Source organism: Peromyscus maniculatus, chromosome 10, assembly GCF_049852395.1.
Source record: "Peromyscus maniculatus bairdii isolate BWxNUB_F1_BW_parent chromosome 10, HU_Pman_BW_mat_3.1, whole genome shotgun sequence".
NCBI classification, from domain to species: Eukaryota; Metazoa; Chordata; class Mammalia; order Rodentia; family Cricetidae; genus Peromyscus; species Peromyscus maniculatus.
Window position 1 is genome coordinate 6,233,500 of NC_134861.1, and position 26,878 is coordinate 6,260,377.

Here is a 26,878-nt window from a genome sequence, read left to right on the forward strand (position 1 = left end):
TCAACATCTGGCCTCCACCTCCCCACGCACGCCCACAGGTGCATATACACACAGTGGAAAACAAATGTTGATAGGCTGTTCTTGGGTCTGCAGGGCACTACTGCCCCCTAGTTTGCTGTGGCTCTGATTTCATGCAACAGAGAAGTATTTCAAGCATGTTGCTGAGGCGTCAAGTTTTCTGTGACTTCACAATTGGTGCCCCACTTAAAGCTGCAGTTTTTCTGATTAAGATCCAGAAGAAAGTCCCTGTAAAAGTTCATCTCTACATATAAAGGTATAAGGAATTGGAGGACCCATCTGGTGCTAAAAATGTTTCTTTCATTAGAGTGTTGGCAGTTGAATCCAGGGCTTTGTGCCTGCTAGTTAGGCACTATACCAACCGAGCTGCATCACTATTTGTCTTTTTCAGAAAAACATCTCAACTCAGTAGCTCAGAGACTGGCCTCTTAACATCTGTGCTTCTTCCACATTAGCCTCTGTAGAGCTGGGATTACAAATATGGGCCACCAGAGCCACATCCAGGAGTATGCTTTTTTTTTTTTTTTTTTTTTTTTTTAAATTTTGTTTTTTCAAGACAGGCTTTCTCCATGTAGATCAGGCCAGCCTTGAACTCACAGAGATTCACCAGCCTCTGCATCCTGAATGCTGGGATTAAAGCTGTGTGTCACAGCGAGTATGCTTTCTTAATCTTGGATCTGGGTTTGATTTGCAGCACCCATGTGGTCACAACAGTAACTGCAGTTCCAAGGACTCTGACATCCTCTTCTGACCTCTGCAGGTACCAGGCACACAAATGTTGTACATTTGTACAGGCAAAACATTCATACACATCATAAAATAAATTAATTAAAAACACGAACTAAAACTGGGGCCTGGAGAGATGGCTCAGTGGTTAAGAGCACTGGCTGCTCTTCCAGAGGTCCTGAGTTCAAGTCTCAGCACCCACCCACAGCTTGTTACTGATTATAACTTCAGTCCTGGGAGATGTGATGCCATCTTCTGGCCTCCCATAGCACTGCATTTAGGCAAACAGGGAAAGCACTCATGTAAAAAACAATACTTTTTTGTTGTTGTTGTTTTGGTTTTTTGAGACAGGGTTTCTCTGTGTAGCTTTGTGCCTTTCCTGGAACTCACTCTGTAGCCCAGGCTAGCCTTGAACTCACAGAGATCCGCCTGGCTCTGCCTCCTGAGTGCTGGGATTAAAGGTATACGTGCCCTGCCACCCCCTCTCCCCCCACATTTTTTTTTTAAAGATTTATTACATATATAGTGTTCTGTCTGCATCTATCCCTGCAGACCAGAAGAGGGCACAAGATCTTATTACAGATGGTTGTGAGCCACCATGTGGTTGCATGGGATTTGAACTCAGGACCTCTGGAAGAACAGTCAGTGCTTCTAACCTCTGAGCCATCTCTCCAGCCCTACATTTTTTAAAATTAAAAAAAAATATTTTAAAACTTTTATTTTGAAGTAGTTTGTCATTTACATAAAAATGGAAAGGTAGAACAAAAGTTTAAAAGTGAAATCTGGCCTCAATTTATTAGACTGAGGAACTTTTTTTTTTTTTTTTTTTTTTTTTAAAAACAAGGTTTGACTATATCATCTTGCTGGCCTGGAACTTGCTGTGTAGACCTAACTGACTTTGAACTTACAGAGGTTTCTTTGCCTCTTTATAACTGGCATTAAAAGTCACAATTCAGCCATTTACCTCCCAATTTTCCCACTGATTTGCAAGTGTCTAAGAGTTCTGCCGTAGCTGCTGTTCCAGAGATCCAGCTGGCTCCTTCTCTTCATGTTCTTATTCTTTTCAACCCCGTCAGTAAAGTGAACTCTCCATAGCTGCTGTGTGAGCTGCATGCCTGTGCGAGGGAGCTCAGAGAAATCTTGGAAGGAAGAAAGGGGCACTGGCCTCTCCTCTGCCACCGTGGCTTCTACCCTGTACCTGCTTAAGCTGGCACTGCACTAAGTTTATTTCTTATTTTCAGATGCACGCCTGCGGTCCCACCTCTCAAGAGGCTGAGGCAGGAGGATTATAGCTGTTTGAGTCCCACCTGTGTTACATGGTAACCCCTACTTCCAAAATTAACAACAACAACAACAAAAAAAAAAGCAAGCATTACCAGGGCTTGTTTGCATCTGCTTCAAGCTCAAATTCTAGAGAAGGAAGACTTTTTATTAACCTAAACTTGAGTTTTCCTTCAGATCTCAGTTCCTGTGACTGTTGGCAGATTTCTTGGAGTTACACTGAGCTCTGAAGTAACAACTGATGTCTGTGAGCTCAGGCCCCTCTGCATCATCCATTGACATTTGGGCTTTCTTGTTGCAGGGTCCCCTCCTGATTCAATCCAGCAAGGATCCTGTATGTGTAAACCTGCCTGGAGACCTGCTCAAGAACAAAGGTATGATACTTCTTGTTGTTGTTTCGTTTTTTGAGACATGGTCTTCCTGTATAGTCCAGGCTGGCCTGGAACTCATAGATATCCACCTGCCTCTGCTTCCTGAGTGCTTGGATGAAAACATGTGCCATCACACCTGGGAAGATTTTTTTTTTTTAAGATTCACTCATTATTTATGTGTATGTGTCAGCTTGCTTAAGTAAGTGTATACCATGTGTGCAGAAGCCAGTGGAGGCCAGAAGAAGGTGTCAGATCTACTGGAGATAGAGTTAAAGGCAGTTGGGAGCCACCATGTGGGTGCTAGGGGACTGTAAGCACTCTTAATTGCTGAGCCATGTTTCCAGCCTCCAAATTGGGGATTGTTAAGAAAAGGTTTAGTTGTGTTCTTTTGGGTGGCAACCAGTGTACACTCTTAGTGGGAATAATGTATTCTTTTTTTGTTACCATTTTTACCAGGTTGGGTTTTCTTTTGTTTTTTCTTGTAGTTCAGGTGGGGAGGGGTGAATGAAATGGAAGAGTAAGGGTAGAAACTGGTCTGGAAGCTTATCTGAGGAGATGTGAGGGCATGGGAGTGGTGGGGTTAGGTTTGGCTCTGTGCCCACCAGGCCTGCTGAGGCTGTGGTGGAGGCTTGAACCATGTGTTACAGAGTTGGTGGTTTTCTTCCACTCTAGTCTCCCGGTACTGAGATCAGATCATGACCTAACATTTGACAAGCAGAGTATGTAGGTGATCTCTAGGGACCAAGCTAGCTCAAGCTAAGCCTCTGGGCCTGTAACTTTCCAGTCTTCTCACAGTATGAACTCGGACTCAGTTGGTATGCAGGTACAGATTTTTTTTTTTTCCAGGACAGGATTTCTGTGTAGCCCTGGCTGTCCTAGAACTTGCTCTATAGACTAGGCTGGCCTCAAACTCACAGAGATCTGCTAGGAATGTCTTTTGGGGACTTTGTTCACATCTCCTCCCACCCCCAGCCCTGCCCATCTTTTGTCAGGGTCTCACTATGTAGTCTTGGCTGTCCTGGAACTCTCCACGTAGACCTCTTCCAGACCCAAGTAAGCCTGCTGTCCCAAACTTCCTACAGCCTCTTAGAGCCCTGCTCTTGGCTGAACTGAGTGTTCCAATATAGAAACCTGCTGGGGACATTTCAGACAAAACCCCTAACAGTGGGGGGGGCTCCTAGGAAAGAGAAGTAATTGAGGGGTTATGTCACAGGGAGTCTGTCCTGTCCGACACGTTCAGACTGGTCCCTCCCTGTCTGCTCATATCAGGGGTGTTTATTTTTTGAAACAGGTTCTGTGTAGTTTAGCTGGCTTTGAATTTGTCTGTGTAGAGCAAGCTGACCTCAAACTCAGAGATCCTCCTGCCTCTTCTTCCTGAGTACTGGAATTAAAGGCGTGAGAAAACTGGCCCAGCTCTTTGCTTGCTTGGTTTTGTTTGAGGCAGTTTTCATGTATTCCAGGGCATCCTTGATCCTGCTATGTAGTCAGGGGTGACCTTGAACTCCTAATTTCTTACCTCTTTTCAAGTGCTAGAATTATAGGTATGCGCTGTCCCACCCAGTTTAACTTCTTAAGTGTTGTATTTTAAAAGCTGTACAAAGGAACCACACCATACAACAGAACCCATGGAGGAGGTTTATTGAGGGAAGGGGAGAGAGAAGGGGTCAGGGACTGGTCTCTGGGGATGAGAGTGAAGGGAGAGAGGGAGAAAGAGAGAGATGTGTGTACTAGTGACTGCTGACAGCACACGTGCAGTGATAGGACTCCAGAAGTGGCTAGAAGTAAAATTAAGCTCATCGATATTTGTTGTTGTTCTTGTTTTTTTTTTTTTTTTTTTGGTCTGTTTTTCTAGACAGGGTTTCTCTGTGTTGTTTTGGAGCCTGTCCTGTAACTTGCTCTGTAGACCAGGCTAGCCTTGAACTAACAGAGATCTGCCTGCCTCTGCCTCCCAAATGCTGAGATTAAGGGCTTGTGTCACCACCACCCAGTGGGGAAATGGTTTCTTAATTCTAGCATGAAGTAACATCCCAGTGTAGCTCCCCATCCCCTATTATTTTTTGAACCCACTTTCGCTTTATAGACTAATCCTAGTAATACATAAGCAGGTTCCAGGCCAGCCAGGGCTATGCAGTGAGATCCTGCCTCAATTTTTTTTTTTTTTTTTAAGATTTATTTATTATGTATACAGTGTTGTGTCTGCACATATCCCTGCAGGCCAGAAGAGGGCATCAGATCTCATTACAGATGGTTGTGAGCCACCATGTGGTTGCTGGGAATTGAACTCAGGACCTCTGGAAGAACAGCCAGTGCTCTTAACCTCTGAGCCATCTCTATCTCTCCAGCCCTCAAACCATTTTTTTTTTTTTTTTTTTTTTTTGGTTTTTCGAGACAGGGTTTCTCTGTGTAGCTTTGCGCCTTTCCTGGAGCTCACTTGGTAGCCCAGGCTGGCCTCGAACTCACAGAGATCCGCCTGCCTCCGCCTCCCGAGTGCTGGGATTAAAGGCGTGCGCCACCAACGCCCGGCTCTCAAACCATTTTTTAAATTCTGTTTATTTCTTATGTGTGGGTGTTCTGCATCATGAAGTGGAAGCTAGAGGACAGCCTACAGTCATTTCTCCCTCCATCATTTCTCCCTCCACCATGTGGATCCCAGGGATGGAACTCTGGTCCTCAGGCTTGGTGGCAAGTGCCTTAACCTGCTAAGCCATCTCATTGGCTCCTGGAACACTTTATGTAGATCAGACTGGCTTTCAATTTATAATGCATCTCCTGCCTCACCTCCTGAGTACTGGAATTAAAGGCACATGCCACCATTCCTTGTCTGTTGTAATTTTTGTATTCTCCAATGACCGATGATGGTATTGTGGGGTTTTGTTTGTTTGGTTTTTGGTTTTGTTTTTTAAATTGTGGATGAGTGTTTTGTATACATTTATGCCTGGTGCCAGAGAGTCTAGGGGACAGTTTCAGATCCCCTGGAACTAGAGTTACAGTGAGTTGTGAGCTGCCCTGTTGGTGTTGGGAACTGAACCTGGGTCCTCTGCAGGAGCAGCCAGTGAGTGCTATTAACTACTGAGCCATCTCTGGTATTTTTATGTATTTAGTTTTCAATTACATATCTTTGGTAGTATTCTTTTTGGGGAGCAGGGTGATGATTCAAGACAGGGTCTCTCTGTGTAGCTCTGGCTGTCCTGGAACTTGCTCTGTAGACCAGGCTGGCTTCAAACTCAGAGATCTACCTGCCTCGGCCTCCCGAGAGCTGGGATTAAAGACATGCACTACCACCGCCTGGTAAATACTTATTTTTTGAATTGGTGCTTAATAATTTTAGATTCACAGAGAAGTTGAGCCTGTTCTAGAGTATGTCCATATCCCCATACATGTGTACATGGATAGTGTGGTAGTGTGGTGGTTTGAATGAGAGTGGCCCTATAGGCTCCTATATTTGAATACTTGAAGGTTCCTAGTTGGTGGAACTGTTTGAGAAAGAGTAGGAGATGTGTGACTTTGGAAGAGGTATGTCACTGAAGATGTGCTTTGAGATTTTAAAATCCCAGGCCATTCTCAGTTAGCTTAGTCTCTCTCTGCCTCCTACTAGTAGATAAGGATGTAAGGCATCAGCTACTGCTCCAGTGCCCTGCCTGCTTGCCTGCTGCTGTGCTCCCAAGCCATGATGGTTATGGACTCACCCTCTGAAATTGTAAGCCCCAATAAACTTTTTTCCATATAAGTTGCCTTGATTGTGGGATCTGATCACAACAATGGAAAAGTAACTAAGACAGATAATTTTGATAGTTAATTTTATGGGATTTAGAATCACCATGGAAACATATGGGTATATCCATGAAGAATTATCTAAATTATGTCAACTGAGGCAGGAAGACCCACTCTACTTGTGCTCACTACCATTCTTGGGTGGAGGCCAGGACTGAATGAAAAGGAGAATGTAGAGCTGAGTACAAGCATTTACCACTCAGTGCTTCTTGACTGGGTTCAATCTGAGCAGCCACCTCTACTGTTTCCCACCACACATTGCCTTTCCAGCATGATGGACTGTGAGCCAACCTTTCTTCCTTCCTTCAGTTGTCTGCCTCAGGCATTTTGTCACAGCAGCAAGATGAGTAAGAGGTAGGTCCCCTGCTATTAGTTAACATCTTACCTTAATACACTACATTTTTAGTCCTTAAAAGCCAGTATTGATGAATCATTAATCCAAGTTCATGCTTTATTCAGATTACTGTACTGAGAAACTTTTGCTGTTTGAGGATCCCATTTATCCTCATGTCATTTCAGGATTCTCTAATTTGTGATAGTGGTAGTTCCTGTGTTTTGGTGTTTGGGGGTGATTTAAGAGTGCAGGTGAAGCCGGGTGGTGGTGGTGCACACCTTTAATCCCAGCACTCAGGAGGCAGAGCCAGGTGGATCTCTGTGAGTTTGAACAGAGCAAGATGCAGGACAGGCACCAAAACTACACGAGAAACCCTGTCTCCAAAAAAAAAAAAAATAGAGTGCAGGTGTATTGTAGACTAGGTTTAGAGGTGAAAGTTACTTTCAGGGGATGCACTGTATTATTATAGTCTCAGCTCTGGAGAGTGAGGCAGGAGGATTATGAGCTCAATTTTAGCCTAGGTGAGAACATACCTTTTAGGAAGTGTAATTTTTATTGCATTACATTAAGGAAGGACACATGCTATCAACATGCATTAGTGTTTGTTGGTTTTACCCCATTGTAAAGTTACTCTTCTTCCTTTTCATACTTTAAACTCTTTAAAAAATAAAGTTGAGAACTTTATTAAAAAATAAAGATGGCTCAGTGGTTAGAAGCATTGGCTACTCTTACAGAGGACCCAGGTTTAGTTCCCAGTCCTACACAGTGGCTAATAAGCATCTGTAACTCCAGTTCTAGAGGATTTCATGCTTTCTTCTGGCTTTCTCAGACACCAAGGTGTACATACATATATTCAGGCAAAACACTCATATACACAAAATATACAAATAAACAAATGCTAAATAATAAAATACAAAATGTAAAAATAAAGTTGCCTTAAATTCTGCTTCAAAGTCTTGTACAATTTCAAAATGTATGTGTATAAAATCACCTTAACGGGTGATTCCAGCTGTCCACAAAGCTCTTTCTCCACCTACCTTCTGCTATAACTACTTGAAAGTAGCTGCTCCCTCACCTGCTCCCTAAGATTCTTGATTAAGTAGAGAACAGATGTGCTTTAGCAAATCTGAACTTCACTGCCTTGCACAGAGGAAAACCATAGTCCTCAGTTTGGGGCGTGGATGAAGAATTTCTCATTATTCTGGACAGATGTATTGCGGGTACAGTTACCTCGATGCTGAACACATGACTTAATGAATTACATAGCATCCTATGGAAAGATGAAATGAAATTATGAGGAGTGCTTAGGCTGAGAAGTTCATGGGTAGATTGTTATTTGGGATCATAGGAAATTAGATTATTTCACAATGCTTAGTACTGTGTGCAGAATTGGAGGTGGCCTTTTGTTAGTAATTAATACTTATGCTAACTGTTGACATCCAGTGCACATTTATCCATCCAGGACTGCCTCTGCCTGTCCTAGAGGTCTGGGAGTGTAGTTCAGTGGCAGAGCTAATTGTGTGTGGTTCTGGACTGGATGGATTGTTAGCACCCAGATAGCAAACTCATTACTCCCCCGACCTCTCTGTGAAGGGATGCTAGCCTTGTACCTGCCAGGCAAACCTTGTATCACTTAAGTTTTACCTGCAGCCCATACTCCAAATACTTTTAAATGGTGTTCTACACCTAGATACCATTGTAATTGTTCTCGTGTCCAGTTAAATAAGAAAGAGAAAAGGCAGGCAGCTCTCTGAAGACTGCCAGCACTACACCAGGCAGTGGTTTTTTGTTTTGTGTTTTGTTTTGTTGTTGTTTGTGTTTGGGGGGGGGTTGTTGTTGGTTTTGTTTGTTTGTTTGTTTTTTGTTTTTGAGATGGGGTTTCTCTGTTTAGCTTTGGAGCCTTTCCTGAAACTCACTCTGTAGCCCAGGCTGGCCTTGAACTCACAGATCCTCCTGGCTCTGCCTCCCTGAGTGCTGGGATTAAAGGCGAGCACCACCACCACCACCACCACCACCACCACCACCACCACCACCTCCAGCCCAGGCAGTATTTACATGTGATAGTTAATCCTCCATGCAGCACTGAGGTAAGTGTACTTACTGTGCTTTCTACAAAAGAAGAACCTGAGGCTCAGAGGAGGAAGTACGGTAGAGTTGAGGAGCTTCAGAATTCTGGCTGGCTTGATTTGTGGGGGGCCTCCTGTCTCCCTCCTGCTGGCCTCAGAGGTGTGTCTGTAGTTGTGTTTCCATCCATACAGAAGGTGGGTTTGTGTTGTTTGCTTGCTTGCTGTACTAGTTTCTAATGGCAGTCTTTATACTAACTCAGAACTGAAAGGAATCAACTAAACTGCCATGTTCCTCTTACTCAGCTTCAGTATTAATCAGCCCAGTCTTACAAAAAGGCAACTGGATTTTTTGTTGTGTTTTGTTTTTGTTTTTCCAGGCAGGATTTCTCTGTGTAGCTCTGGCTGTCCTGGAACTCAAGAGACCCACCTGCCTCTGCCTCACGGATGCTGGGGTTAAAGGTGTGCCCCACTACTGCCTGGCTCCGAAAGGCAGTTATTACAAGTCATTGGAGTTAGACCATTCAGCTTGCAAGTTAATCTTACATAAAGTTCTACATATACCTGTTCTTTTTCTTTTTCCTTACTTGTTTTTGGCAGTGCTGGGGATTGAAACTGTGATTTCACTAATACTAGGAATGGGCTCTACCACTGAGCTGCAGTTCCAGCTCTGACTGTTCCTTTTCAAAGAGCTATTTTATCCATACTGTATCTGATTTCAGATAATAAAATAGACATTGAATAAAAAGAATGTTGTAATGACAGTTTACTAGTGATAGCTAGCTAGATGATTGATTAATTTTACAATACCTAACATTGATTCCAGGACCTTGTTCATACTAGGCAAGTGCTTTACCATTGAGCTTTAGTTCTAGCCCTTTTTTCAGCTTTTTTTTCCCCCAGTTTTTTGAGACAGGGTTTCTTTGTATATCCTTGGCTGTCCTGGAACTCACTCTGTAGACCAGGCTGGCCATGAACTCACAGAGACCTGCCTGAAAATGGCAACTTCTTAAGCCTGAATCAGGCTCACATTTTCTGTGTTCCTCAGTTATCTAGTATCATCTGTGAATGCCAAGTAACATAGTTTGCAAAGAAACAAAGCCTTGTGTGGCTTACATCTTGTTGAGTTGAGTCATCATTGGATGCATGATGAAATTCACTTAGGGAGAGCAGCTTTTTTATTTTTTAAATTACATATACTTATTTGAGTTTCTTTCTCTTCTGTAAAAGGAAATGTACACAAGACAACTGGAACTCTGCCAGAACCCATTGAAGACAGGCAAGGTATGAAAACCAGTGGGGTTAAAGGGTAATAATGAAGGACACAGGGTGGCGCTGTGCATCAACGTCTGTCAGCTGGGTGTAGTGAGCACCAGGAGCAGACAGAGTCATGACCCGCAGAGAGCTTTTGGAAACCAGAGCTTTAGGTACCCTAGAACCTTCAGTCTTGGGGACCCTGAATTAATAAAGCAGTTCTTAAAGAAAACCATGTGGAGAATTACTGATTGTCCCTTTTGGTTGTCATTCCCAGGGGACTGTGCAGTTTCCAGAATGAACAGAGGGAAGGAGAAGTTGTGTGACTTCAACCTTGTTTGTGAAGCAGGTGACAGTCCCCACCAGATGCCCAACCACTGTAAGGAAGTACACAGTTCTGCACACGATAGTTCCACCACTGCAGGAAGCAAAGGTTCTGGAAAACCCTCAGAAGAAAGCTCTAGAATTTTATATCTCACATCATATTTATCTAGCCCCAAATCCTTAGAAAAACTTGGTTTTGAAAGCAATGGTTTGATAAAGGAATCTGCTGAAAAAATGCACAAGGTTGATCAAAGCAAGAACTTCACTTGTGGAGAAGAAAATAAAGAACAGTATTGGAGGCCGAGGAGTGAAAGAGGGAGTCTCTTTCTTTTCAATGGCAGGCAACAAGAACAGGATGGTTCTGGTGAGAAACAGACTGTGGAATCCAGTAACTGTTGCACTCAGGCTAGTTCCTGTACAGAGAACTATAGTTCTATGCCTGATTCTTTTACTGAAGCCACAGAAATAATGTTTAAAAAAAAAAATCTGAAAATCACTTTAAACATTCAAGGTAATTTGGTAAACTCTGAGGACCATACAAAAACTGTCACTGATGTGAACCATCCTGAGAGACACTCTCAGGAAAGCAGTTTCTCCTTGTTGCATAGTGAAGAGCCAGCACAAACGACAGGAAAGTCTAGTGCATTACATGAAGAGATTTCCAGTAAAGACTCTAAGTCTGAGGTTAGCATCCAGAGGAATCTAGGGGACTCTCTGCCAAATAAAGCATCATGCAATGATTTTCTGTCTGGAAGTAAAGCCCTTCAGAGTTTGATACCAGCAGATCCAGTGAGTCCTGAACATAATGAAATATCAAAAACCAAGAAAGGTACTGCAAAATTACCACCATGTCCAGAGCTTGATTGCAGACCTGCTTTAGAAAAGCATGGACAGGCCTCACATGACAACGTTGCACATTTAGATGAACCCATCATTGCCTGTGAGTTGAGTGAACGTTCTTGTAACAGTGAACTAGCTGTGCACAAAATAGAACATGAATGTGTTTTAAATCAACAAGTGTCCCTTAATTCTCAAGAGCATGTGACATTACCAACTTACTCTCTACTAAATCGGAACAGAGAGATGCCTTCAGCAACATGCACAGATGCTCACCAGAGCCATCGTTCTCTAAAGAATGGAGCAAGTGTTACCACCAATACTCAAACCATTCCTGCTGAGACAGAATTGGAAGCCATGTCTCCACAAGGTGACAAAACCTGTGATGCCTCTTCATCCATCCACCCCTTAAATAGCAAAATAACAAACCCCGAAGGACAAAAGGAAATGGCTGATTCAGGTATCAGAGATCTACATTCCATGTTTCTCTCAAGAGCGAAGGAAGCAGCTGGCTTTTCCTTTGTCACAGAATGTCAAAATGTTCAGTCTCAGGATAGCTCCAGCTGTCAGTCCACGACAAGAAATGCATCTGAAAAGAAGATGCGCTCTGATTGTGCTGCTCTTGGACCCACAAAAGACAGCCCGGAAGTCAGCAACTGTAAAAGAAACTCTGCAGATGCATGCCAGTCTAGCTGTCAGTGCTTCCGAAGACCAGAAGACGTTGTGGAAAATAGCTCCTTCTTGGTGCAGGAACCTGCCGGCAGGGAGACTCCAAGCAGCCTTCGAGGAGGCAAGGTTAGAAACGAAATGACAGCGGGTGTGGCCGAGAGTGGAGCTTGGAACACCACCACTCACGCTCCCAGTCAGGCGGGAGCCAGTGAGGCAGGACTGGGGGGAGAGAAGCAGGGTAAACACCAAGACACTGCAGCTGATGAGCACGGCACCTCTGCTCGTGCCACCCAAGAACCGAACCAATCTACAAACATTCCAAGTCCTGACACGCCAGCAGACCCGTCTCTGGCTGCTACTTCATCTCATTTTCAAACCAGGTACCAAGCAGCTGAAAGCCTTGAGCAGAAGGCAGGTGACGTCTCTGACTGTCAGAGGAACCAGCATGGTTCAGACAAATGTAGAAGGGAAGGGAAGCCAGCTCGGGAAGGACTAAATGGTGACCACCAAGACGCTATCCCTGAGGTAAACCACAAGGGAAAGGATTTGACGGTCAGTTCAGGCAGTGAAAACCCTGTGTTTTGTGATAGTTTGGAGAAAAAAGATCCCAAAGGAGCCTTTGAAAATGTCCCTGGCTCTGCAGCGTTGAAACACAGTGTGCTAGATGTGGTATGTCCATACTGCACGGATGAGCCTGCAGAGAGCGTGCTGGACGTGGAAGCACCTAGTCGAGCTGGTCGATCGACAAGGCGAAATAGACTGGCATACCACGAGACCTTAAGGAGCACCTCATCTCTTGGAGGAGAACTGAACGTTGTATTTATAGGTACAACTCTCCAGGACTTGGAACTCCCAAATGTTGCTGCTTCTACAGGAGACTCTCCTGAAATACTAAAATCACATGGAGAAAAAGTGTGCAGATCTCTAAAAGACAGTGGAATGGAAGAGTATCCAGACTCTGCCATTGATCGTGAAGCAAAATCTGCTGCTGCTGCTGCTGCTGAGCCAGCTAGGAGAGCACAGGATGGAGGCGGTGTATCTTTAAATCACGTTCATTGTGAGCATCAGGATAAAGGAGCATCCATGACGGAGGGACTGAGACGGGAAGCCAATTCTGACTTTGATGGGAAGGAAACCTTTGGATTATTCTCAAAAGACTTGATGTCTTCTAGGTGCCATGGCTCTGTGGAGATGGTGCATTCCCATCTTTCTGCTCAAGAACATTCACCAGCTGGTGTTTGCAGTGAAATGCCTAAATTGAAACATCTCTTGAAACCCAAAGATGGTAAACTGCTTCATGAAAACGTCAAGGATTGCCCAGTCCAGTCTGACATGAAGGAAGGAATACCAGCGGATATAAGTAACCCTAGTGAAGGAGGTGGTGCATACATCAGTGTGGACAAAACTGTTCGCAAAGCTTGTCGTTCTCATGAGATTTCCAATAAGCATTTGCCTTTGATAATGGAAACAGCAATTAAAATGAATAAAGAAGAAACTGAAGAACATCAGAGAGGACCACTGGATCACTTACCTGTTGGAGAAAAGTCTGAGGAGACCATTACCAGAGAAGGTCATGAAGATAATTTTTCTAAGAGGTCTCAGACCCACTTGAAATGCCACAGAGTGCAGGATGTTGCTGGAAACCCACAAAGCCAGAGAGTTGCGGACTGCGTCTTGCCAAAGGAAGAACATATATATCAAAAGGGTACACATGCACTGCTGGAACAACACATGTCATTGAACGTGTCAGATGAGGTGCAGAATAAGAAGCAGCCTGTGGCTAACCAAGATAAGTCCATCATAATGGAAGAAGTCACCCTAAGAAAGCCAACCACGAAAAAAATGGCTAGACAGCTTCAGAGGTTGGCAGATCCAAAAGAAGAAAGCTTATGCCATCTGTTAATGAAAGACGTTGAGTTAGGTCCTCAGCTTCCTGGTACCTCCTGGACAGAACGTGATTCCAGCTCTGCTGGAGGTGGTCAAATACATGGTGCCTTTGTGACTTTGTCATATCAGCCAAGATTGCTTCCCGTAAAGAGGCAGCCTCATCGAACGTGTAAGAGAATTTCCTGCCTGGAGCCAGTCACTGTGCGGAGAAAAATAAGTAAAGTGAGAAATTCTGATTGGGGAAAGTGTTCCTCTAATCCCATCCCCACGAAAGCACACAGACTTCTCAGTCCATGTGCCGTGCCTGCCACGCCATTGGAACCTGAAGCAGTACCTAGCAGGAGCTTGTGTAGCCACATACCAAAGCCAAAGGCTACTCTGTGCCATCCCTTGAGGAGCCTGAGTTGTAGGAAGCCTACCAAAGAATCAGCCTTACTAAACAAGTTGTCTATCCTTGCCTCCAAACTGGTTCTGGCCACAAAGCCCCAGAAACTCAGATATCGGCGATATTCCTCTTCCCTTGTTCCATTGGCTAAAAGCTACAAGCGCCTCAGATATAAAAAGCTCCTAGATGGATTTTCATATAATGCAATGCAGCTGGACCCATATTTGGCAGCTACTGGATGGGATAGGAGGTCTAACAGTAAGCCCTTGGCACTTTATTCTCTTGAAGCTGTCAAAATGAGCTTCATAGATTTGAGCAACAAGATGCCATCACTGCTGTTTGGTACCGAAATCTTCCCATTTTCCTTTCATGTGAAATCAGCATCCAGTTGCACGGTCGAGTCCCCCAGGACTTTTCCTGAGCACTGTGCTCCATCGAGGCTTGCCTTAGCAGAGACCTCCCAGTGCTCATCTCCACCTCCCAAGTGGACCTTTTCTTTTTTCATGTCCCATGGTTGCCCTGGGATGGCCACATTCAGGGAAGACACTGGCCTCTGTAGTCAGACACGCACTCAGGCTCCTCCACAGACTACAGCTCCTCTCCAAGACTATGGAGGCACTGCCATAGTCCAGACCAGAGCAGACTGCTCTGGCCTTGGCCTTCACACACTTCTAGCACTTTGTTCACCAGGATGTTACCGAATCTGGACAAAAAAACGGAGCTTCTCCAGTCACATGCCTGCCATGCAGAGGCTCTTCTTGACCCAGTTTACACAGGGCTTAAAAGGGTTAAGGTCTCCAGCCTCTCTAGCGGACAAGGTCTTCTGCTCTCTGCCCTACTCAGTGGGCCGAGTGTTGTCCATTTGGAGCCAGCATGGGCCCTCCTGTACCTTTGAATTGCCAGCTCTTCATTCCACTCACAGCAAACAGCAGGGGAGCCTGAGCGCCCTGAGCAGGTAAGAGCTTGTTGTTTCTTCTCTCAGTGTATTCCATGTTTGTCTCCTGCCATGGGGGAAGGAGAGGGGCCGCTGCTAGAACTGCAGACTGTCCGCTGGAGGCTTCCTGTGTCTACACTGGCTTCCCTTGTAAAGTCTCTGTTGAGAGTGCAGCAGGAATTCTTAGCTATTGAGGCCCCTAATTTGCCCCCAGCATCTTCTCTTATATCTTGCACCATTCTTTCCGTTTACTCTTCATGCCGTAATCTTTTTCCCCCCTTGAGACAGTGTCTCTACATAGCTCTGCTGTTGTGGAACTCACTAGACAGACCAGTCTGGCCTACCCAGCTTCCTAAATGTTGAGATTAAATTTATGTACCACAATGCCCAGTGTGTGCCACCATCTTCCATTGTTGTTCTTTTGTGACACTGTGTCTCAGGCTAGCCTGGAACTCAAGAACATCTCTCGGGGTTGGGGATTTAGCTCAGTGGTAGAGCGCTTGCCTAGCAAGCACAAGGCCCTGGGTTCAGTCCTCAACTCTGGAAAATTTAAAAAAAAAAAAAAAAAAAAAAAAAAAGAACATCTTGCTTCAGCCTTGAGTGCTGGGATTCCAAGTATGAGTCATTATGCCCCAGCTGTCTCTACATTTCTTTCGTAGTATATGCTTCAGAGGTTCACATTAGCATACCCTGGTTTGGTGACTTCGTAGAATTTGTAGTGAACTGGACAGAAGTTCTATGGTTTCACTGTTGGGGATAGGGGAGAATAATTTGATCACTGTTATTGTGCCTTCTAAATGGAAATAAAGAGTACTGGACTGGGGCGTAGCTCAGTGGTGGAATGTTTGATTGGTTAGTGTAAGACCCTAGGTTCAGTACAGCTCAGAGAGAAAAGGAGGGGAGAACTTAGTTTTAAATTTCCTGTTCTATTAGAGTTCCTAGGAGGTGACAGTATAGCTTGTGTAGGGTGCATGCTCAGCATGAGTTAAGATGCTGGCCTCAACCCCTACATGAAAACAATCTTCAAAGAACTGCCTGTGTTAGAGAAATCTTTCTAGTAAAAATCTTTAGATGAATGGAAACTGTCATTTTTAATTTGCTCTTACTGTTCCTATACCTGAATCTTATTTTTATTTATTTACTTACTTACTTTTGTTTTTTTCTAGACAGGGTTTCTCTGTGTAGCCTTGGCTATCCTGGAACTCGCTTTGTAGGCCAGGCTGGACTTGAACTCAGAGATCCGCCTGCCTCTGCCTCTGCCTCTGCCTCTTAAGTGCTGGGATTAAAGGTGTGCACCACCACCGCCCAGCTACAGTTGAAATTTTAGCAGTAATATTTCAAATAATATCAAACCCACCTAAAACGTAATATTTCAAAGCTAAGCTGCTGAGGCAAGATTACAAAACCAGTTCAAGACCAGTTTGGGCTAAGGAGAGCTGTTATCTCAAATACACGTTAAAGGGGCTGGGAAAATGGCTCAGCAATTACAAGGGGTTTGGTTTCTCTCAACTCCAGTCCTGTAACTCTAGTTCCCAAGGATGCGACACCTTCTTATGACTTCTGTGGGCACTGCATGCATTTGATACCCATACATACATATAGGCAAATACCCACATATGTAAATTTTTTATCATTTATTTATTTATTTTAGTTTTTCAAGACAGGTTTCTCTGTAGCACTGGCTGTTCTGAACTCACTCTGTAGACCAGGCTGGCCTCTAACTCACAGAGAGATCCGCCTGTCTCTGCCTCCCAGGTGCTCGGACTAAAGATGTGTGCCACCATGCCCAACTATGTAAAATTATTAAGTGGATGGATGGATGGATGGATGGGTGGATGGATGGATGGATGGACGGACGGACGGACGGACGGATGGATGGGATGCCTCCTGGCAAGATGGTTATTTCAGTGAGTAAGCCACCAAGCTTGACAGCCTGATTTGGATTTCTGGCACCCACATAGTGGAGGGAGAAAAATGACTAGCTTCCCTTTGACATTCACATACTTGCCATGGTATAGACATAGTAAGCTCACAAGTATAAGAAACTACATTTGAAAATTTACAATAATGCTGGCCATTGGTGGCGCACACCTTTAATCCCAGCAGTCGGGAGGCAGAGGCAGGCGGATCTTTTGAGTTCAAGGCCAGCCTAGTCTACAGAGTGAGTTCCAGGACAGCTAGAGCTACACAGAGAAACCTTGTCTCAAAAACAAAAAAACAAAAAAACAAAAGAGAGACAGTGATAGATGGATCCCTTTCCCTTCCTGAAAAAGCAAAACAACAAAACACTGCAAGCAAAATAATTGAGTAGCCCTGAAAACAGTACTTAAATCAACCCGTGTGTGTGTGTGTGTGTGTGTGTGTGTGTGTGTGTGTGTGTGTGTGTGTGTGTATCAGAGAACAGTTTTAGAGTTGGTCTCTTTCCACCTTAGTGTGGGCTCCAGGAATCAAGCTTAGCTGTCACCTTGCGTGGTCAGGCAGTAAGCGCTTTTACCTGCTCAGCCATCTTGCCTGCCCCATTTTTCTGTTTTGTTGAGACAGGGTGTCATGTTGTTCAGACTGGCTTCAAACTCACTTAGTATCTCAGCATGACCTTGAACTCACCATCTGTATATCCTCCCTAGTGCTGCGGTTGCTTATATAGGTACTTTGTTGTGTTTGGTTCTTTTACACGTGCAGGATACTTTTGTGTCTGAGTTTTAGAAACATTTGCTGTCTGTGTGCATGCATGTGAGTGAGTGCACATGTGCCATGATGTGCATTTGGAGATCCGCAAAGTTTTTGGGAGTCCATTCTTTTCTTACCCCCTGTGAGTTCCAGAGTTTGAACTCGGGTGGTCAGGCTTGGCAGCAAGCCCTTCCACATACGGAACCAACTTACTGTTCCTTAGGTTTAAAATTTTAAAGGAAACTTAACATCTGTGCTTACCAACGTACTTAAAAAGTGACGTCCCAGACTCAGTCTTGTCCCTGTCCTTTTCTTTACTGTCCTCTACTTTCCTGACATTTTTTCCAGTTAAATTAGGAAGCAGTCTTCCTGTTAGCCTACTTCCCCCAGGGATGAGCACACTTTTGCGCATAGCTCCATGGTTGGGAGGGTCTGGCTTCTTGGCCTCCGTCATGTGCCCGTCCCTCTGGTGCCATGAGCATCTTTGCTGTCGGCCGCTCATAACCTGCTGCCTGTGCTTGTGCTTTACCTCAGCCGCGCCACCACACCACATGTGCCTCTTCCAGGCATGGAAGCTCTTCTTAACACCGACAGCAGTCACATGAGGTAAGCCTCGGCCCACGGGTTTCAAGTGTGGATGGGTGTGTGAGGAAGGGCAGGGGAGAATACACTTAGTCTAGTGTTCTTAGATAGCATGGGTCAGCCATGGCACAACCCTAAACTCTTGTCTCATTAGTCTTCCTAAGATAGGTCTCAGATAAGCATCTCTGAGACTCAGTTGTGCTTTTTGTTTTTTTCAGGCAGGGTTTCTCCGTGTAGTTTTGGTACCTGTCCTGGATCTCTGTAGACCAGGTTGGCCTCGAACTCAAGCTGGGATTAAAGCTGTGCGCCACCCCCACCCGCCTCAGTTGTGCTTTATATCAAATAATGAGGAGTAGGGTTGTATAATTAGCACCATTTACTTAATACAAAAGTCGTTAGCCAGCGTATTAGTCTCTCCAGCTGTCCTAAGTCCTGCTGCTTCACCAGCCTCGGAACTGCTTCCTGAATAGGTTGGTCTCCTCTGAGCAGTGCTCATTTGTCCATTCACTAAATTTCTTCTCACTAGTCTCTACTCATTCACAGAGTTCTTTATAAAACTGCTCTAACCACCAGAAAGCACTGGCCACATTCCTGTAACTTTTCGTATGTGTATCCCAGGTTGTGTCTAGAAGTAACTAGAAAACTGGTTGACTGAAGATGTCATTCCTGGAAAGAAAAAGTGTCATCACTCTAATCAGTATGCTCAGAAATAACACAGACTGGGTGATAGACAGCTCAGTTGGTAACTGCCTGCCTTGCAAGCCCGAGGACCTGAGTTTCATCCCGCAGAGCACACATCAAAAGCCTGCATGGTGGCACACACCTGTAATTCTAGTGCACAGAGACAGTCAGGCCCTGAGACTCATTGGCCAGCCAGCCTAGGCTACTTGGTGAGCTTTAGGCCAATGAGAAACTCCATCTCATACACAAGATGGATGGGACAGCTGAAGAAGGACATTGTCTTAAGGTTGTCTTCTGGCCTCCACACACAGGGACACGCACATGTACAGAAAAACTAAATAAAAATGTATGTTTGCTGGAAGTAGAAAGCAAACCTTACTCAGGTTTTCTCTTCATTCTGTCTCCATGGTGCTAGGCTAGAGCCTGTGTCCCCTGCCTTGGTGCCAAAGTCTTGCTTGGTAACAGAACCTGCTGTCAGCACGCTCCTGCTTTCAGCCTCTGAGTTCCAGGTCCCTGGGTTTGATGAGCTGGGTGATGTATCCGCGGCTTGCCCCCGAGCACAGAGCAGCCTTGCAGAAGAGAAAGAGGTAAGTGCAAAATGCCAGGGTGTTGAGTGAGGTGGCATTGGGGTTCCATTGTTGACCCCTGAGCATGGCAGGTGCAGACTTGACTTCAGCCTTGGCTCAGTCGCTGGGAGCACTAAGGTAAGGATTTTCCTGCTTGGCCTGGGCCTTAGCCAGGAGAGGAAACGATGGGTTTTTGTGGGGTTTCCCTTCATTTCAGTTGGTTTTCAGAGATGGGGTCTTACTGTTTTCTCCTGACTGGCTTTCAACTCTGGGTTCTAGTTGTCATCCTGCTGGGCCAGGCAGGGCTTCATTATCCCAATCCACACTGTTTTCCAGACCCAGTTTTTTCAGCAGCAGCATTAAAGAATGTTTATAGAGCGCCTTGGCCCTACGAGCTGCTTTGTGCACTGAAAGATAGTAGTAATTAATAGTGTCCTTTAGTGTCACAGCATCACCTGTTTCCACTGATAGAAGGCTTGGAGTTGACTGTCTCGGTTGGAACTGGTCAGCTCTGGTTTAATATATGAAGGGGCAGTAACTGAAAACACAGTCGGGGAGGAAGGGGAAATTTGTCATTAGCTACTTCTCCGGTTTATCTGTAAATGAGGGAGCAATGTTTTGAGTGTAAGGGCTTTATTTAAAATGTCTTATTTTTTGCCTATCTTTATTTTTAACCCTTAAAAACAGGCTGAGCCAGAGAAGAGACCAAAGAAAGTCTCACAGATCCGCATCCGGAAAACCATTCCTAAACCAGATCCCAACCTTACCCCAATGGGCCTGCCTCGGCCCAAAAGGTGAGCTTCTCTAATGGAAAGTGTGTTCATTTTTTTTGGAAAATTGCTAGACAAAGCATAATTGTCCATAAAGTGGTCATATAATCTGAGCTGTGTTTTTACTTCTAGGAATTTATGCCAAAGAATTCATTGGTTGTACAGTTAAGTGTTTATGTGCAAGGTATTTTAATACATTAATCATTTGTATTGTTCTTCTTATTCTAGATAGTGTATGTACATATAATCCTAGCTTAAACTCCAGTAGAATCTGGCCCTTGAGAGGCCAGGGCAGGAGTAGCTGCTCAACTAAGACCTTGGGTGCAAAGCCAGTCTGTGCTCCAGTATGAGGTCCTCTCTCAAAAGAGAAAGAAAGAAAGGTGCTGGAGTGCCATGATGAGACCCTGTGTCAAAATAAAACAACAACAAACCCACACACAAACCAGAAAAATTAATCTACTTAAAAAAAATTTTAGGTTTACTGATATTTATTTGTATGTGTGTTTCCCTGCATGTATGTGAACCACGTGTGTGCCTGGAGCCCTGGGAGGTCAGAAGATGGCATTGATCTCCTGGGACTGGAGTCATATATAGTTTATGAGCTATATATAGTTCCCATATGGCTTCTGGGAACCAACCCAGGTCCCATGTTAGAGCAACAAATGTTTTTAACTAGAGCCACATCTCTAGTTCCCCAATATACTTTTTTTTGTTTTGTTTTGTCTTTTGAAACAGGGTTCTCTGTGTAGCACCTTGGCTGTCCTGGAACCCACTTTGTAGACCAGGTTTCAAACTCAGGGATCCACCTGCCTCTGCCTCCTGAGCGCTGCGATTAAAGGTGCGCACCACCACGCCCAGCCCCATAATGTACTTTTTAAGTTGGGCTTTGCAGTGAGTGCCCTCCTGTGATCCCAACAACTGGGAGGTGGAAAAGGAGGAAAAAAAATTCACAGTCATCCTCAGAGTTCTCCAAACCTCTGTTCTCATGTACTAAATTCCAGTATATTTTGCATTGGTTTCCTTAAGTAAATTAAATTAATTAACCGTCTGAGCTTCTAAGAGTCTTCTCTGTGGGCCAAGGACATGCTCCAGTGGGAATAGTGCTTCCCAAAGCTTCACAACCTGCCTGACTAGTTTCCCTGTATAGCCCGGGTTGGCCCCCAACCCCATTCCTCCTGTCTTCGCCTCCAAGTGCTGAGATTACAAACATCTGTAATAGCTTACAATTCTTTCTCCCTACCTGCTCTTATTTACTGCAGGGGTATCAGAAGGCTTTGTGAATAGAAGCCTGTGAGCTACCTTTGAGCTGTATTTAGTTAGCGTGTCTTTTATTAACTACCCTCTCGTGCCACCTTGAGAAACACTTTGTGTATCTCAGGTGCCTCACTCACGTGGTGTTCATTATGAGAATGAGAAGCAGGTTCCAGTGTGGCTTACCTTCTTTCACTGGGCATCTAATCTAAAAGCCTTGTTGACAGAGATAAGTAGGTGGGGACAGACAGACTTTTTGTTTTGTGGGTTTCGTTTTGGTTTTGTTCTGTTTTTGAGACAGGGTTTCTCTGTATAGTTTTGGTGCCTGTCTTGGATCTCGCTCTGTAGACCAGGCTGGCCTCGAACTCACAGAGACCCACCTGCCTCTGCCTCCCGAGTGCTGGGATTAAAGGCGTGCGCCACCACCACCCAGCATACTATTTTACTTTTCCTTCCTTCCTTCCTTCCTTCCTTCCTTCCTTCCTTCCTTCCTTCCTTCCTTCCTTCCTTCCTTCCTTCCTTCCTTCCTTCCTTTCTTTTTTTTTAAATGACACAAAGTCCTGTCTTTTGTTGTTAATTTTGGATTTGTGTACAGAGGATTCGTCTTATCACGGCATCTTTATCTGTTTGTTTCTTCGTACTTTATTCTCATTGGTTATCCTTCCTGTACTCCCTCCGGCACCAGCTGGTTCCCTCCCTCCCCCAGGAAGCCCTCCTCCGTTTTCATAGTTGATTACCCACAGTTGCCCATGTTCTCACAATCCCATCCTCCCTAAACAATCTCCTTTCTAGTTTTATGACACACATTTATAATTTTAAGTGTGTTCTGCATACGAGGGACAGCCTGGTATTTGTTTTTGATGTTCTGGCTTATTTTGCATAATGAATCTCAGTTACATATATTTTTTTCCTGTAGCTGAATTTTTCTTTGGGCCACCAACTCACAAAATACAACATGGAGACTTAATATTAATTAATATTAATTATAAAAGCTCGGCTTATACCTTAAGCTTGTTCCTAACTAGTTCTTTCTTTCTTTTTTTTAATTAAGAAATTTTTTTATTCATTTTTTATACCAATCACAGATCCCCCTCTCCACTCCTCCCAACTAAGTAGTTCTTAAAACTTAAATTGACCTATATTTTTAAATCTCCATTCTTCTACGTGACTTGGTTACCTTTACTCTGTACTGCCCATCCTGCTGCCTCTGAGTCTGGCTGGTGACACCACCTTCTTCATCTTTGAGCTCTCTGTTCCCAGAAGTCCCACCTAACCTCTTCCTGCCTAGCTAATGGCCGTTCAGCTCTTTATTAAACTAATCACAGTGACACATCTTCATTCAGTGTAAAGGAATATTCCTCAACATTTTCCTATAAATGTCTTTTTTCTTTACAAACAAATAAAGTGCCATATTGTGTGTGTATATATAGCATGTTTTCTTTATTATGTTAATGGACATATAGGCTGGTTCTTTATGTTATTAGCTATTCTGAATAGTGCAGCAGTGAACATGGATGCACAGGTATCTGGTATGTTCACTTAGACACGTGCAGCTATACATCTGAAAATCCTATAGTAAGACCTACGGCATCTTGTATAATATTAGCTGGACCAGCCTTAATATTATACATCCCAGGGGCTCAGGAGAGAGAACTACTAACGGAAAGGACTATTTTTGGGAAATAGAATCTTAGCACACCGAGCTCTATAGTCCACTTGCTTTAATTCCTCTGGCATAACATCCTTTATACACAGCTTCAGTTCTGTTCTCGTGCCTAGCTCCTTTCTTGTCGGATTTCTCTCTATATTTATCTGCTGCTCCCTCTAAGTTCTATCTTAATTCTCTCGTCTCAATTCTGCCTCATCTAGGTCCTTTTCATCTTGTTCTTACCCAGCTAGTACTTCCCCATCTGACTCTTCCTCATCTTCCATCTTGTCCACATGTTCTCTCTGGTCAAAATCCTCCTTATCCTTCTCTGTTCTCTGTCTCTCTGTCCTTCCCAAGTCTCTCTGGAGTCCAGTTACAAACCCAAGCAGTAGCTATCCCCTGGTCGATCAAGGTCACCAGGCTTCAATTCTACAGGGTCATAAAGGTAGATAAGAATTTTCCTCAGACAGTGACCACCATACTTCCAGGGTGAATGGAGGAGTGATAAGAATCACATAGAGGGGCAATAATTGTTAATTATCATTTGCAACCCCAAAGGGAAGTGACTAATGGGGAAATGAATTAACTAAAGGCTAAATTCAGGTAATATCTAAGAAGAGGGAGCTTAGTGCTCCACTATAGTCTTAAACGTGACTGGTAGAAAATGTTAAGAATCTATAAGTTGCTAGGTCAATGGGAGAAAATAAAACTGTCTTCTTTTTTCCTGTGGCTCCTATCTGTCCAAGCTATCTGCCGTTTTTCGGCAGGGTGGGGGAAAGAGTGATCGGTCAGTCGCTAGGCAACCTGTGTACAGGTAGATGCCTCTGGTGATAGTTAAAGGGAGATCTGGAACTAGAGGTAAGATTTGGGAAAGGAGGAAGTTAATCTTAATTGGCTCATCCACCAGGCCTTCTCAAACAGGTAGCCTGGATGGTTAAGTCTGTTCTTAGAGAGTACAGAGGTATCTCTGATAAGGTACTTTCCTCCAACTGTGGATGGACCTGGCCGGATGCTGCCAATGACGATAATTACAGGGAGGCTTGAACTGGGGTTCTGGCTGAGCATAGCTGTCAGCGCCCAAGGTTATCTAAATATTCCTTTTGTAGAAGGGAAATGGTGCCCAATAAATGATGGAAAAGCTACAATAGCACATAAGAAACTCATAGCAGGAAATGGCTGATAATAAAAAGCCAAATATCACCAAGGCTCCTTGAGCCTTAGCTTGACCTCTGGAAGGCCCTTGGCTTCTTCCAGGTATTAGCTTTGTCATAAGTAGCTGAAATCCTACTTTGTATAATTTTGCAGCAACAGCACTTCTTTTTTTTTTTTATTCTTTTTTAAGATTTATTTATTTTTTATGTACATTGGTGTTTTGCCTGTATGTATATTTGTGTGAGAGTGCCAGATCCCCTAGAAATGGAGTTACAGACAGTTTTGCGCTTTCATATGGGTACTGGGAATTAAACCCGGGTCCTGTGGAAGAGCAGCCAGTGCTCTTCGCTGCTGAGCCATCCCTCCAGCCCTGCCATATGGCATTTCTATTTCAGTGTTTTGGAAAACCTCCACACAGATTTTCATGCTGGCTACAGAAATTGGCACGTTGACCAGCAGTGCATAAAGGTTTTTAAAGATCTATTATTTTTAAGTGTGTGTGTGTGTGTGTGTGTGTGTGTGTGTGTGTGTGTGTGTGTGTGTGTGTACATAAGGGTACAAGTACCTACAAAAGCAAGAGGTTTCTGATCCCACCGGAGCTGTAGTACAGACACAGGTCCTGGGAACTGACCTTTGTCCTCTGGAAGAGCAGCAAGTGCTTCTGATGAGCCATCTCTAGCCTTTACTGTGTTTAATTTCGTCCCTCACTTTCTGCACTGTCCACCTGCCTCCCCATGTCTGTCTCCTGTGGGTGATTTTTTTTTCCCAGTTGGTTTTTTCTGTAGTGGGCAGTGAAACCAGGCTCTGTCACCTGCATGCATGGCAGCATATTTTGTATTGGCATAGAGTGTTTTCTCATGTAGATGCTCCAGGAGATGTGATCTTAGTGTTCTCTTCTGCTTGGCTGCCACTCACACTTTTTACGGTAATAAATAATACCGTTCCCTCACGTCCTATCTCCCATCATCACATTTCTTATCTGGGTCTTTGAGAAAGCCTTTCCTCCCATGCCCTTTCCTTGACGAGTCTTCTGATTTCTGAGTTCTTTTATAGTTTGAATTTTGCAGTTGCAGCTGGCTAGCTAGTGGCCCCAGCCAAGTTGAACAAGGACACTGGAAACCACTAACACCATTCAGGAGAGGTATAGGCAAATTATCTGGGTACCCAAATCTATTAGGCATATCCTGCCAACCATCTTTGCTGTTCTGGGACCAAGTGGCTCAGGTTGGTTCTGTGGATATTTAGGACAGTTATTGATCTCATATGGTGGTGATCCCTTTTCTACAAATCTCCTATCCTTGGCAGTCTGGAAGGAATAGATATTTGGCTGCTATGAGCCAGGTAAAATCCCAGTAGGTCTTGAATGTCGTCATGGTGTCAAAAATGGCTATGAGTTCTTTGCTTATAGGACTTTGGACCAGCAGACGGTCCAAATGTCTCAATTGTCTTCCTCGTCTCCTCCTGTGCATTTCCACCTTTTTAATTTTTCAAGACAGGGTTTCTCTGTGTGGCTCTGGCTGTCCTTCAGTTCACTCTGTAGACCAGGCAGGCCTTGAACACACAGAGGTCCACCTGCCTCTGCCTCCTAAGTTCTGGGATTAAAGGCACGTGCCACCTTTGTTTTATTGGTATGAATGTTTTGTCTTCATGTGTGTGCGTACTATGTGTGTGCCTGTTGCCCATTGAGGCCAGAAGAGGATGTAGGATCTCCTGAGACTAGAGTTACAGATGCTTGTGAGACACCATATTGATGCTGGGAATCAAACCTTGGTCCTGTGCATGAGCAGCCAGTGCTTTTAACCACTGAGCAATCTCTCCTGCCCCGTGGCTTTATATTTTTGACACCTTGACTATGATGTATTAATAATGTATTGCTGAGAGGTTCTTCTCTGGTTGTGTTTACTTGGGGTTCTAAATGCATCTTGCATTTGAATGTCTCTCTAAATGTGGAAAAATTACACTGTTTTCTTGAATAAGCCTCTGTGTACCTGTCATTAACAGCAAGTTCACAAATCCTCTGGTTCTCAAAGTATTTCTGCCCCCTCTTTCACAATGCTCCCTGAGGCTTAGGTGCAGGAGTTGTGTTGTAGATGTATGCATTGGGGTTTGGCACTCCAGCATCAGTTTTATGCATTTTTTTTTTTGTTTGTTTGTTTTTGTTTTTCAAGACAGGGTTTCTTTGTGTAGCTTTTCGCCTTTTCTGGAACTCACTTTGGAGACCAGGCTGGCCTCGAACTCACAGAGATCCACCTGGTTCTGCCTCCCGAGTGCTGGGATTAAAGGCGTGCGCCACCACCGCCCGGCCAGTTTTATGCATTTTAACTGGCTATGTTTTTCTGTAATGGTCTGTCTGTTGCAAAGAGAAGTTTCTTTGATGAGTAAGTTTGAGGAGTAAGAGCTACACTTACCTGTGGATATAAGGGTAGTATTTAGAGTTATTTAAGAGTTATGCTGGGTTAGTAACGTGGCAGAGGATTCTCCTCTAAGATTCATAACCTTACTAGCCTGGGAAGTTAGGTAGGTTTTGAGTACCAAGTAGGATTTCCCTCTTCTTGAGCAGACTTTAAGTTCAATTAGAGAGCTGTTGGTTACCACCAAGATACGAGTGCCACTACTGCACCTTCGGGCTATCTTGCCAGACTGGAAGTTGGTGTAGACCATAGGCAGTTGGCTAGGACTCGTGGTTGCTTCCTTCCCTTGGAAGCTT

At 44.3% G+C, this 26,878-nt stretch overlaps 1 protein-coding gene across 3 annotated transcripts in view; it reads left to right on the top strand.

The window, feature by feature from the left end:
• The window catches only part of Prr14l (proline rich 14 like), a 76,337-nt gene that overhangs the window by 18,454 nt on the left and 31,005 nt on the right, over nucleotides 1-26,878 (top strand). For 2 of the 3 annotated variants that reach the window (XM_076545785.1, XM_076545786.1), the window contains exons 3-8: nucleotides 2,327-2,399; nucleotides 9,795-9,848; nucleotides 10,096-14,875; nucleotides 18,056-18,127; nucleotides 19,200-19,371; nucleotides 20,038-20,144. In XM_076545785.1, the coding sequence (XP_076401900.1) occupies nucleotides 2,327-2,399; nucleotides 9,795-9,848; nucleotides 10,096-14,875; nucleotides 18,056-18,127; nucleotides 19,200-19,371; nucleotides 20,038-20,144 (5,258 nt within the window). Of the gene's footprint in view, nucleotides 1-201; nucleotides 275-2,326; nucleotides 2,400-9,794; nucleotides 9,849-10,095; nucleotides 14,876-18,055; nucleotides 18,128-19,199; nucleotides 19,372-20,037; nucleotides 20,145-26,878 lie in introns of those variants that run through there. The other variant, XM_042285762.2, reaches the window with a different exon arrangement.